The sequence below is a fragment of the Microtus oregoni genome, unplaced genomic scaffold, assembly GCF_018167655.1.
Source record: "Microtus oregoni isolate MIOR12 unplaced genomic scaffold, Mior012 000035F_ref0000213, whole genome shotgun sequence".
NCBI lineage: Eukaryota > Metazoa > Chordata > Mammalia > Rodentia > Cricetidae > Microtus > Microtus oregoni.
The window spans coordinates 3,862,652-3,877,157 of NW_024543094.1; the positions used below are offsets into that span (position 1 = coordinate 3,862,652).

General features: G+C 40.2%; 1 protein-coding gene across 7 annotated transcripts in view; it reads left to right on the forward strand.

Annotated features, from left to right (window-relative positions):
- Positions 1 to 14,506, forward strand: part of Hecw1 (HECT, C2 and WW domain containing E3 ubiquitin protein ligase 1) — a 256,017-nt gene that overhangs the window by 180,114 nt on the left and 61,397 nt on the right. For all 7 annotated transcript variants that reach the window (XM_041630717.1, XM_041630722.1, XM_041630720.1 and 4 more), the window contains one exon: positions 11,342 to 11,484. In XM_041630717.1, the coding sequence (XP_041486651.1) occupies positions 11,342 to 11,484 (143 nt within the window). The remainder of the gene's footprint in view (positions 1 to 11,341; positions 11,485 to 14,506) is intronic.

Consider the following 14,506-nt stretch of genomic DNA (forward strand, 5'->3'; position numbering starts at 1 on the left):
AAATACATTCATTTCCATCCATTTGTATGCAAAATTCAAGAAGTCGTTTTTTACTGCTGAGTAGTACTCTAATATGTATATATTCCATACTTTCTTCATCCATTCTTCCATTGAAGGGCATCTAGGTTGTTTCCAGGTTCTGGCTATTACAAACAATGCTGCTATGAACATAGTTGAGCATATACTTTTGTTGTATGATAGGGCCTCTCTTGGGTATATTCCCAAGAGTGGTATTGCTGGGTCCAGGGGTAGGTTGATCCCTAATTTCCTGAGAAACTGCCACACTGCTTTTCAAAGTGGTTGCACAAGTTTGTATTCCCACCAGCAATGGATGAGTGTACCCCTTTCTCCACAACCTCTCCAGCAAAGGCTATCATTGGTGTTTTTGGATGCTCACCTTACTAGACCTGGATGGAGGTGGGTGGTCCTTGGACTTCCCACAGGGCAGGGAACCCTGATTGCTCTTTGGGCTGACGAGGGAGGGGGACTTGATTGGGGGAGGGGGAGGGAAATGGGAGGCAGTGGTGGGGAAGAGACAGAAATCTTTAATAAATAAAGAAAGAAAGAAAAAAATACATTCATAATGGCTATTTTGAAGTTCTGTCTTATGCTTCAGCAAAATTGCATTTTTCAGAGTCTATTGCAATGGAGTTAGTGAGTTTTAAAGGAGGCATATTATCTTGACTGTTTATGTTTGTGCTGAAATCTAATCTAGGCAACTGGAGTTTTAGTTTTTGAAATGTTTTTTAATGCTGAGTTCTGCTCTTGTCATTGTTGAGTGGGTGTGCTATTCTTTGATTTTTGTCTCCTACTCTGTGTCCTGGGTGAGTATTGTGGCTATTGAGTCCCTGGTAGAAAGTGCTTCTGCAGGTCACCAGGTATCAGAATGGAGTGGAGGTGAGCTGGGGAAAGGCTGAGAGGTCTGCAGGAAAGAACCAGCCTCCCCACCAAGAGGTGGAGTCCACAGAGAACAGGTGGAATACAAGAAAGGGCTCCTGTAGGGAAACTGCAATAGAACCAAGAGTCTAAAAAGACATGGACCAAGGAGATAGGGATACTTTGGGTCTGTGCCAAGAGGTAGTGCCCCCAGGGAACTGAAGTGGGATGAGAGGAAGGGCTCCTACCAGCAGACTGCAACAGGACTAAGTCTAAAAAGAAGTAAATGGCCACAGGGAAAAAGAGTTTCTGCATATTGGCAGCTGACATACAGGAACGGGGATGGCTAGAAGAGAAGGATGAGAGGACCGGTGGGTAAAAGCTGGATGGCAGCGTGTAGAAGAATGAAAATAGATCCATATCTATCACCCTACACAAAACTCAAGTCCAAGTGGATCAAAGGCCTCAACATAAAGCCAGATACACTGAAGCTGATAGAAGAGGAAGTGACAAATAACCTTGAATGCATTGGCACAGGAGACTACTTCCAACTATAATACCAGGAACACAGACACTGAGATCAACAATTAATAAATGGGACATCCTGAAACTTAAAAGCTTCTGTAAGGTAAAGGACATTGTCAATAAGATAAAATGACAGTCTACAGAATGGGAAAAGATCTTCACCAACCCCACATCTGATAGAGGATTCATATCCAAAATATATAAAGAACTCAAGAGAGTAGATATCAAAATATCAAATAATCCCATTAAAAATGGGATACATATTTGAACAAAAAATTCTCAGCAGAAGAATCTCAAATAGCCAAAAGATATTTAAGGAATTACTCAGCATCCTTAGCTATCTGGGAAACACAAATCAAAATGACTCTGAGATACCATCTTACACCTGTCAGAATGGCTAAGATCAAAAGCGTTAATGACAGCCTATTTATCTCTATCATTGGCAGCATGTGCAGATTGTTCTGTAGACAGGCCAGCTCCATGCCACAGATGCTGCTGTCCTTGGTGGTCATTCCATGGTACTGGCATCGCTGAAATGCTAGGGTCTTCACTCAGCGAAGCTGTGCCTTTACCAATAGCCTCTCCTGAACTATCTTCAGGGACTCTGAACCTGCCCAATGATGCTGAACCTCAACTTCTCTCCATGATCACCTCAATTCAGGAGCTGCTTCTTCAGCTGAGGCTGCATATTCACTAGTGGCCTCTCCTAGATTCTCACAGAGCAAAAACCTCAACTCTTCTCCATGACTATTCCATGTCATCAACACCAGTATCACCTGGGAGACTCTTACATTCTGCCAAGTTCAGTTACCAGCATTAGGTACAGTCTTCATCTTTCTCTGTACCAAGGCTTCTGTGTTCTGACTCTTAGGACATATTCCCAGTAGGCTGTATCTCAGTGATGTTGGTCTTTTCTAAATTGCCACTAATATCTTAGCTCCAGGCAAGCACCGTCAATTGTCCTGATAAAGCAAAGGTTTTATTTCAGTGGTTCTTGTCACTTTTTAATTACAACCAAACTCTTCAGCTCCAGATGACCAGAAACCACAAATCTTCAACACAAAATATCATACCAAGAGCCTCAGTCGAATCTTTGCTTTCCTCTGAAACTTAACCATCCAGGCCTGAAACACTAAAGAATACACATTCTTCTCAGGAGCCCATGGAACTTTCTCTAAAAGAGAACACTGATTAGGATAAATTCAAACTCTCAACAAAAACAGGAAAATTGAAATCACACCTTGCACTCCATCTGACAACAGTGGCATACAACTGAATATCAGCAGCTATATAACCCACAGAAAGCATGGTGTTTTGTGGAAACTACACAGCACACTTTTGAATGACAGTTGCATGAAAGAAGAAATGATGAAGAAAGTTTAAAACTTCCTTCAAATGAAAGAAAATGAAAGCACAAAAATTTATTGGATACAGTACATGAAAGTCTGTAGCACTATGTGCCTATATAAAAAGTTAAGAGTTTTCAAATTAATAAAGAAATGATATACCCAAAGGTCCTGTAAAAACAAGAATAGACACCAAAAAAGTGAACTGGAAGAGGTGATCAAATTTCATGACTGAAATTAAGTAAATAAAAATTTAAAAATAATGAAACAAAATGAAAACAATCTTGAAAACTAAGATTAAGAAACTTTTAGCCCAATTACCCAACAGGAGGATAAAAAGACCCAAATGAATAATATTGGAGATGAAGGTGTAGTATTAGGAGCGGCGGGGCTGCGTCTCCAACACCCCGGCCGCCTGGCTAGCTTATGCCCCGAAATAACAACACACAAATTGTATTCATTTAAACACTGCTTGGCCCATTAGCTCTAGCCCTTACTGGCTAATTCTGATATCCCGATCAACCCATCTCTAATAAATTGTGTAGTACCCGTCTTACCGGGAAAGATTCAGCATGTCTGACCTGGCGGCTTGCTTCATCACGTGTGTCTGCCTCAGAGAGCAGAGCTATCGCGTCTGCCTGGGAGAGGGGAGCATGGCATCTCTGAGCTCACTTCCTCTTCCTCCCAGCATTCTGTTCTATTTACTCCACCCACCTATGTTCTAACCTATCAGGGCAAGCAGTTTCTTTATTTAATTAACCAATGACCTTCCTCCATCATGAAGGGAAACACTACTTCACATATTGAGGAACTACACAAAATTGTGGTTCTTTTTAATCTACATTCTAACAAAGTAGAAACTATAAAATGAATTTCTAGACATATGGACCTACCAAAGTTTAATCACGAAGAAAGGAATAGTTTTGAGAGATATTTAACATCCATTAGATAGAAAAGGCAATTTAAACACCTCAAACTAAAAAAAGAAAAAAGAAAAAAACCCAGGCCCAGATGGATTTGGCACAGCACTGTAGCAGACTTTCAAAGAACCAACATCAACGTTCCCCAAAATAGTCCACAGAATGAAAATGGAATGTCCAAAAATTCTTTTTTATGATGTTAAGTTGTCCTACACCAAAAGCACAAAAAGACCCAACAAAAAAGGAAAAATTTAGACCAATATCTCTGGTTAACACAAATGCAAAACCTCTCAATAATGCACTTAAGAACAAGAGACATGTAAATAAGATTATCCACCATGATCAAGTCAGCTTCATCACAAAGATTCAGGGATGCTTCAACATACAGAGATCAATATATAGAATCCACCACAGAAAGGAACTAAATGGCAAAAATCACATGATCATCTCATTAGATACAGAAAAAATCTTTGACAAAATCCAGTATCCCTTCATGATAAAATTCAGGGATTACCTCGGAATAAGGAAACATACCTCAACACATGGCAATACACTACAATCTCTCCACCAAAATCTTGCTAAATGGAGAAAGGAGCTCAAGCATTGTCACTAACATCAGGGAGAGTACAAGGATCACTACGCCCCCTGCTCCCATTCCATAAAGAAATGTGTTATCTCTATTGTCTGCCAGAGAGCTAAGATGAGAGAAGGGGAAAGGGGATACAAACAGGACAGAAGTGGAAGTATCCTTACATGCAGGTGACAGGATGCTGTGCGTGAAAGACCCTGAAGACTCCACCAGAAATCCTCTATGGCTAATGAATCCTGTCATACAGGGAAAGGATACAAAAGTAGCACACACAAAAGAAAAAAACCGCAGTGATATTTATAAATACAAGTGAGAAATATTCTGAGAAATCAAGGGACTAATACCATTCACAATAACCTCAAGAAAAATAAAGTATATAGGACCAAATCTTAAAAGGGAATTGAAAGGCCTGTACAATAAATACATTAAGATGCTGGGAAAAAAAGAGAAACGAAGATACTAGAAGGCAGAATAATTCCCCATGCTCCTGGATCGGCAGGATTAATATTGTGAGATCTCCATCCTACCAAAAGCAAGCCAGAGATTTAATACAATTCCCATCAAAATACCATCACAATTCTCAGACATTGAAAAAGTAATCTTAAATTCTGTATTTCCTTATAACCCAATAATCCAAAACAATAACTAGAGAAAAAAAGATATCATCCTCCTAGATTTTAAGTTATATTATGGAACTATCATAATAAAAACAGCATGGTCCTAGAATAAAAATAGACTCATGGGTCAGTGGAAGAGAACTGAAAACCCATATATAAGCCATCTAATTTTTTAAAAGACTAAAAATACACATAGAATAAAAAATGCATCTTCAACAAATGTTGCTAGTCAAACTGAGTAGCTATGAGTAAAAAAAGAAACTTGATCTTTATCTCTCGCCACACACAAAACTCAACTCTGATGTATCAAAGATCTCGACATAAGACCTGATAACCTGAGTCTGATAGTGAAAAACTAGAAAATATACTTGAACTCATTGGAAAAGAAACGAGTTTTGATTAGGACACTGACAGCAGAATTAAGGCTATCAATTACTAAATGGGACTTTATAAAATTAGAAAAATTTTGTACAACAAACTATAGCATCAGTCAAGTGGAGATACAATCTACGAATTGGGAAACAATCTTTCCCAGTAACACAAAAGGTTACAATCCAGAATAAGCAAAGAACTCAAAAACTAAACATGAAAAAATCAAACAACCCAAAGCTAGAAAGATGATTGATTCACTTGCTCTTCTTTAGAGAACCCAGGTCTGAGTCTCAAAACCCTCTTCTGGCTTCTATAGGGACTGGACATACATGGTACACATATATACATACCTACAGGAAAAACACTCACTGGCATAAAAATAATAACCTTTCTTAACCTTTCTACACACATGTGGGTTGGCATATATGTGCCCCAGCAAGTGTGTTGAGGGGAAGGATAACCTGCAGAACCCAAGTCTCTCTTCCCACTTGGGAGTGGATCTCAGGTCATCAGCCTTGCTGGGAAGAGCCCTTTCCCACTGAGCTAGCTCACCAGGCCCAACTTTATAGACTTTTTCACTACTTGCTTGCTTTTTTGTTTGTTTGTTTGTTTGTTTAATCCTCACAGAGTCAGTGGTCTTCCTACAAAGCCACGGACTTACCTAGAAATCATAACAGAGGCCAAGCTAAACTAGAATGATACCACACAGACTGCCCTCCATCTTACTGCATGAATTACATGTCTGGAAGCTACATACAAAGAAACCCCATCCCAAGAAAATAATGCATCCAGTCCCCTTATTCTATGTGACTCGTTGTTATAAGCTGAGGTAGTATTTTACTCTACTTCCCAGGTGATTTTTCCCTCTTTAAGCATCTCCAACAAACAATTAGTCATTATATATGTAGACCTGTATATACACATGTATATACATGTACATGTGTACATATATAATGTATCTTGGGGTATAGATACATAAATATCTCAGACAATGAAACCAACAATTACTAAGTGAGACCTGGTAAAACTAAAAAAAAAAAAAACTTCCAGACAGAAAAGTCAAAATCCTTTGAATAAAGAGGCATCCTGTAGAACATAAAAAAAAAAAAATCTTTTCTAGGGACATATCTCACAGATGGTTAGTATCTAGAATATACAAAAAAAGAAAAGAAAAAGTACCAAACAACCTAATTCCAAAATGGAACATAGAACTAAATAGAGTTCTCAAAAGATAAAATGCAAATAACTAAGAAACATTTTTAAAACATTCAGCATCCTAAGCTACCAGGGAAATGAAGATTAATCCAATCCCACTTTACCTCAGTCATCATGGCTAAGATCAAATGACAGCAAATGCTAACGTAGGTGTGGGGGGGGGGGGGAACACCTTTATTCGCTGTTGATAAGAATGCAAACTGGTACAGTCATTATGGAAATCTGTGTGGAGGTTCATCAAAGGGCTATAGATAGTTCTACCACTTAAGCCAGATGTATAGATTGATAGGCAGGTAGGTGATAAGCAGAAGAAAGAAGAAAGAAAGAAAGAAAGAAAGAAAGAAAGAAAGAAAGAAGAAAGAAAGAGGAAAGAAGGAAGGAAGGAAGGAAGGAAGGAGATTGATAGGTGATAGATGATGATGATGATGTAGATAGATAGAAGATAGATAGATAGATAGATAGATAGATAGATAGATAGATAGATGATAGAGTGTGTGTGTGTGTGTGTGTGTGTGTGTGTGTTTAAAAGAAGTTGTACTATAACACCATAGGCTAACAAATTAAAAATCCAGTTCCAGGAATGAGTTACCTCTTTTGGAGTTGTTGGCTAGTGAGGCCCCATAGATGCCCTAGCTTTACAGGTTATTTACAATGCTATTGGTTACCTTATAAAAGTTGAGAATAAGACACCATTGCTGAAAGTCCTCCAGTCACTGATCATGGAGGAATCAAGCAGGTGCTGGCCTGGAAGCTTCATCCCTATGGTCTAGCTTTCACAGTTCTGGTAGGTGATATGCATCCTACCAGACATGAAAGGTAACCACCAATCTCAACCAGCTGTGAGCCCTGTGAGCTAAAATAATGACTAGGCTGGCAAGACACACTCACTGGAGCAAAATGACATGAAGATAATTGAAGAAGCCCACAACTTTCTGATTGGATTTAAGTCCCATCCCACAGGACGAAGCCCACACCTGGCACCATTATCAGGACAAGAGCCTGTGGCTAGACAAGCTAGTCATAACTCCTAGTGAAGAACCTGATGCTATTATTCTGCTAAATGGACACAGTATTATATAGTAGTATATAAACTCCTAGTGACAAGCTCGTGTACCCACAGATTGATGCGTCTTTCACCCTCATCCAGAGAAGTTTGTCTATCTGTTGTACAAGGTGACTTATGCAGAGTCCCACATGATGCTGGAGCCCAGGGATGGAGACTGTGGAATTCTCAGTTCCCAATAGTACATCTACATCACACCCTTTCCCCCAGACTCAGGGTTTTGTAGATGAGGAGGCAGGAAGAGCACAAGAGGCAATGGATGAGCACAAGGAAATAGCATCTTCCAGAGAGATATGCAGGGCAGCTGCACATATGAGCTAGCTCATAGCATACACAAGTACTGTGCAAGATACAGCCAGATCAAATCCTGGAATAGGCAGGGAGGTTGGAATGAAGTTCAACCCCTATTTGAGGACCTATTTTCTTCTGATAGCCACTGAAGAACTGGTTTTCCTTAACAGTGTAGTTCATGGTAATTTGGCTACATTCCTGCAGAAGGCCACACGTCCAATATACGTTGGGTGCACAAATTGGACTTGATAGGTTGCAAGAAAGAAGACACAAACTTAGGGGAGGGAGTGTTTCTGACAGTAGTGGGGGAAGGGAGATGTGCATGTTCAACGTATATTCTACGAAATTCTCAAAGAACTAATTTCATAAAGTGCTAGAGCTTATAAAACAAGAAAAATTATTTTTCTGTCTTTTACACATTTATGAGTGGTTATAAACAGATGATAATACTGCCTTCTCAGTCTAGAGTCATATTTTCTCATACCCATAAACACCTTAGAAAATACTTTCTAAGTCATGTTGAACATGAATATGTCTTAGTTAGGGTTTCCACTGCTATGATTAAACACCAAGATCAAAATCAACTTGGAGAGTAAAGAGTTTATTCCGGTTATCATCTCTCAGGCCACAGTCCATCCCCTAAGTCAGAGAAGGAACTCAAGGCTGGAACCTGGAAGCTGGAACTGAAACAGAGATCATGGAGGGGTACTTCTTTGCTCAGTCGGCTTTTTTATAGCACCCACGACCACCAACCCTGGGTGGCACCACCCGCAATGGACTGGGCCCTCCCGCATCGATCACTATTTAAGAAAATACCTTATAGACCTGCCTATAGCCAAATCGTATGGAAACATTTTCGCAATCTATGTTCCCCCCTCTCACATGACTCTCACTTGTTTCAAGTTGACAAAAATCTGGCCGGCATGGGATGTCTCTGAAATTCCCCACAGCCATTTCACCTTCTGGATTATAATATCACCTTCACACTGATGTCTTAGTTATATCAAAGCAATATTGGATCTGCTATTTCTTCTGCAACAACCAGTCAAGACTTTATTCTATGATACTATCTTTATATGATATCAAAAATAAAACCATATCCATTTAGAAAAATTAAAACTTATTGCCATAGAAAAGTATGCATTGCACTATGGAGGGCTACAATTTAAGCGATAAATTAAACTCCGAAGCTTCAGTTAGAGCCTAAATCATAAAGTATATGCACAGAAGGATTCTGATATTTTTTCATGACTGACTGACATATACAATCATTTTTAAAAAATTATTTTTTTCTTTAATATTGTAATACCATTATGCTATTCCCCCTTCCCTTTTCTCCCCTCCAAATCCTCCTATATCGCAACAGACAGAGACCATTACAGAAAACCACAACTGATCAAAATGCTGAGTCATGGAACCCAGTCCCAAGGGATACATCTACAATTCTATTCCCAATCCTGAGGCTCAAGGGTCATTGCAGAAGAAAGGGTGGGAAGAGCCAGGGAAACGGGAGTATGCTGTAAGATGGTTTCTCACAGCAGTTTCAGAAGCTATACCTAAAAGTCTCACCAACACAACTGCCTAAAGACGAGCTGACAAGGACAATAGACATGCTAGTGTGGATAAGGGGGACTTTCTTTTTCTAAAGGCAGGCAGAGTTATTTACATTAATTTGTTTATAACTGACTAGTTCTGTTTCATTGGGTCATGCTGGCACGACTCTAAAGTTTACACTTTTTGTTTGTATTAGAGATAGAATTTCTGATAAATCAGGACCACTTATATTTTGGTTATATGATTATCACCATTTGACTTTGGGGTGTTTATAATCTGTGATGTCCAATTTGGTTTTTTATTCAACAGTACTTAGGACTCAGAGCCTCCCAAATGATCATGATCCACATTGATGGCTTGCTTCACCTCTTCATCTTGTTGACCAGTTCTCTTCATCCAAGTGTGGAACCTTATAAGATTCCCCCCACCCACTTTGGAAAATCAACTGGTAGCATCATTTTGCGTTTTTGGCAATCATGCTTTGGAGATTTCATGGTAGCAGTTTTCCTCTCGCATATAAAAGGACCCTTAAAATCTTTTCAGCTCCTCTTCATCAATATTCCCTGAGCTTTAATATATAAGGGCTGTGTTGTAGATTATCAACTGGGCCTGTACACCCCATGTTCAGTTGTTATTGGCATTTGACCAGTTGAGGCTTTCAGCAATGGTCTCTGTCTACTGCACAGGCAAGCTTCTTTGATGAGGCCTGAAGTTTTCCCATACCAGGCACTGGTGTTTTAATTATGTAGTCTATTAATTTGGGGGAAAGTATTATCACCCCAAGTGGTGTAGCTTCGGTTAAAGCATTTCGTGTGTGTGTGTGTGTGTGTGTGTGTGTGTGTGTGTGTGTGTGTATTCAAGATAGGCCGTAAGGAATTGGGGAGAGTTGGTGGGAGGAGAGATGAGACATGATAGTGATATATAACCCCCCCCACTCTCCTTCAAGACAGAGTTTCTCTGTGTAGCTTTGATGCCTATCCTGGAACTAACTTTGTAGACCAGACTGGCCTCCAACTCACAGAGATCGGCCTGTCTCTGCCTCCCGAGTGCTGGGATTAAAGGTGTGCACCACCAAATAAAAAGTAAAATACATGTAATTTTAGTAAAAATAAAGAAATAGAATTCTTATGTCTCTTTAGTCGACATTATCCCTCCTCTCTCTCCTTAAATCTTCTTCTGTGTTTCCCCACCCCCAAGGCAAGTCTCTTGCCTGTCGCTGCCATTTCTAATGGTAATTTAATCAAATGTATGAGAGTCTGGTAAGTGTTTTATTCAACTTGTGCTGATTTTATCTGAATATAAAAGATTAACTCTACTTCCTATCTAATCAAATTTCCATCTTATACAATTCCACACATGTGCCCAGTGCATTTGACCCTTCTTAATCCCTACTCTTTATTATCTGCCTGCTACCCAAGTCCAGCCCCTTTTCTCCTCACAGATCTCTCCACTTTCATGCCTGTTGATTTGGGGTGGAAGAGGCTGGGTGTTGTCCTTGTTACTCACTGGGCTTAATAAGGCCCAATGTCCTGACCATGGGAGCCATCCATACAGCCTGATGTGATCAGCATGGGATGTAAAACAAAAAACAATAAACCTCCCTCTCTCAGATTCCACCAATAGCCAGACTTCAGTAGTGAAGGGTGTAGTCCTTCAAGTCTCTCCCACTTCCATGACTGATTGCTGATACATTGGCTTAGTGAAGGTAACCACGATTGTTGTGAGGTACTGGTTGTATCAAGTCTAGAAGATAGTGTTTCACAGCCTTTTATCCTACCTTCCAAGTTTCGGTCTTACATATTTCTCACTCCTTTCTTGATGCCTTTTTTAATATCTAAGGGAGAATATAGTTGTCAGCCTTCCTTTATTAACAAACAGGTCTCACAGCGTCACTAAGGCCAAGGCGCAGGAATCGGGAATTACCAGCCCTAGAACCTCTCGGTTAGTTAATGTGATATGGTTTCTCATTGCAGCATTTCAGTTTCGTGTCTCTGCCAACTGATGTGCTGGAAATTGAAGTGAAGGACAAGTTTGCCAAGAGCCGTCCCATCATCAAGCGTTTCTTGGGAAAGCTGTCAATGCCGGTTCAGAGGCTGCTGGAGAGACACGCCATAGGGTAAACTGTGACTAAGATGGCTATGCTTCCACCCATAGGCCAGGCCGCTCAGCTCATAGGCCAGGCCCTTCCACTCATAGGCCAGGCCCTTCCACTCATAGGCCAGGCCCTTCCACTCATAGGCCAGGCCCTTCCACTCATAGGCCAGGCCCTTCCACTCATAGGCCACGCCGCTCAGCTCATAGGCCACCTTCAGGATGGCTTGTGAGTTGCATTATAAAGTCTTAGGGAATCACAAACTAAAATGGTTTCCAGTTCCTGGGTCTCTCCCACCAATATCATTTCCTGAGCCATGATATTCAGTTAAATCATTCCCCTTCTTCTTAGTTATGTGCAATTTGTGCAAAACATATTAAAGAGTATGGAAAAATCATAAGACAGTATTGAAAAATACATTTTCCTGCATAAATAGAAGTTTAAAGTTTGCCTTTGCTATGGAAAATATTTCATTCCTTCACCTGTCTTGTATGTAGAATTTAGCCACACACTGCATTTCCATACCCAGACGAAGTGCTGTGCTTCTTAGGTAGAATTTCTCAAAATATGCTATTTGCAAGAAATTCTAGATGAAATTTTAAAAGCATGCATTTTCAGGGAATGACAGCAATTATGGGTTGCAGAAGTCAATTGTATATAAGAATATGCTTTTGTGTTTTACATATTTTGCACTCATATTCACTCATAGCTTTATTAAAATGAACTATGATCAGATCACCTCTTTTATAATGTGTATTTCTTTAGCTAATAGCACTACCTTTAAAAATATTAGCATGGGTTTTTGGCTATAAGCATATTATTAATATGTTATGTCTCACAGAGTAATATCAAAAGACTGAAAAATACTATGCAGACTTTTTTGATATTTTAATATGAAGTTCTCTAGGAGTTTGTTTAGTACCTGACAGCATGTGTGTAGTTGTGTGATCATAAGGATGCCTTAATTCTCACACCAAAGGAAGTTGACATATATGGAGTCATTGCCACATGTCAGACTATGTTTCCACTACCCATTCAGCTTTGTGAAAATTGATCAAACAACACCCTGGTGTAAACTTTCTAATATAATCACTGGCACATAGTAGGGCTTGAGAGGGAATGGTGTTCCTCATGACCTTGGTCTTTTTCATTTGGTTCTCGTAACACTTCTTAAGCATTGTCGTTTCTCCACGTAAGAAGGAGAAACCTGTGAGGCATAAGTCAAGGTTAGACACACACTTACCTCCCTCCTCCTGCAGCTGATTGCCTAGTTTGCTATTGCCGTACTTTCCACTCCTCTCCTACCCTCACACTGCTAATGCCAGGTATGGAGCAAGACAGCAAAAGAGGTTTGGTAAGACTTCTGATACTCCAGGGGGTGAGCCCACCACTGCCTAACACATACTCAGCTACTTCCTGCTGGCTGAACTCTCTGGCTCGTTACAGCAACAGAGAGGACTCAGCCGCTTCCCTACACCAAGGATGTTTTTTAGTATTGACCTACAATGCCAGCCTTGCATTGTGGAAGAATGTATACCCAGGTAGGAAAACAAAAAGTGATTGAGGTAGAAGGGGTTTGCCCTAACCTGAGCAAGGTTAGTTTGGTTTTCCTAGTGTTCTTCCCCCTTAGAGGAAGAGGCAGCGTAGATGAGTGCAGGCAACAATAAGCCTTGGTGGTATTACTCCCCACCACCTCTGATAGGATGATACACTTAGCCTACTCCAACTCCTACTCCTCCACTTATTCTGGCCACTCCTCCTTCTCTTCCCAGGCCTGCAGCATCCATCACCTGTAGAGACCACTCCTGTAAAGCTGCCCATTAGAGATATGTCCAGCATAAGAAGGAAGAAATTGCTGGACGATGTCAGTTGTCATTTGGCTTGAGCCATGGTACAACCCCAGAGTACACACACATACACATACACACACACACACACACACACACACACACACACACACACACACCATTTCCAGTCCTCTCTCCATTCCTTAAACTGTAGCACTACCTTTCAGTTGTCTTTTGGTCTCTAAATTCAACTCCGATCTTCACTTTGAGAGTGTCGCTGACTATCTGGGTCCTTATTTACTGGCCTCTCCTTAGTCTCCAGTTATGTGTAAGCTGTTAAAGGCAGTTTCTGTGGGGTACATATAGGCTTCAGCGTATAGGACGCAAAGGTCAGCTTCAGCATCTTCTTCTATGGCAGGGCCTCAGGAACCACTTTCTGTGGTCTCTGAGTGGTTGGAAGGAAAGAGAGGAAATCTTGGGAAGTGAGTGCAGAAAACAGTGAACTTGATTGCTATGTCACAAATGATCATCTTCAGCTCTCATTTCTATCGACTTAGATTCAGAAAGTATTTTTTACGATCATAGCGGGCATACTTCAAAATAATAGTCAATATCCTCCCCCTTTCTAAATTGACAGAGCATTGTGGTTCATCCTATTATATCTCCATATACTGTTTTAATTATGAAATATAATGAATTCTAAAAATAAACACTATGCCATGCTTTATCAAGGAAGATATTAAATTAATGGATCATTGGGCTATTTTATTTGTTTCATAATGTCAACTTTTGCTAAGAAGTCATTTAATACTGACATCCAGTAACTCGTATTTTTATTTGAATATCCAAATGAATCAGTGGATTGAATATGGAGCAAACAGTTGGCTATGAAATACATCTTTGTTTGTCCCTGAGCCTCCCAAAGAAGTACTTTCCCTCATTTGACCAAGGTAGCAAGAAAGTGCTTTTTAATAAAAACTGTATTGCCTGTGGAGAAAAAATACCATTACAGCCTCAGATTGATTCCTCCCTGGATGGATTATTTTTCAGCAATTCAAAAATGACTTTGAATGGGTATGGCACCAGAATCCAGAGTAGTCAATAAGCGTCTCCATACTTGGTGCCTCTGGAAACCAAAGGTCAGTGAACACAAGTCTTGTTTTCGCTCCATCCTGTAGCAGGTGGCTTCCCATAGCCCAGCACAGGCTCTCCGGGAACTTCCATGGAATCTATTCTTATACATTGCATATATTTCCTCT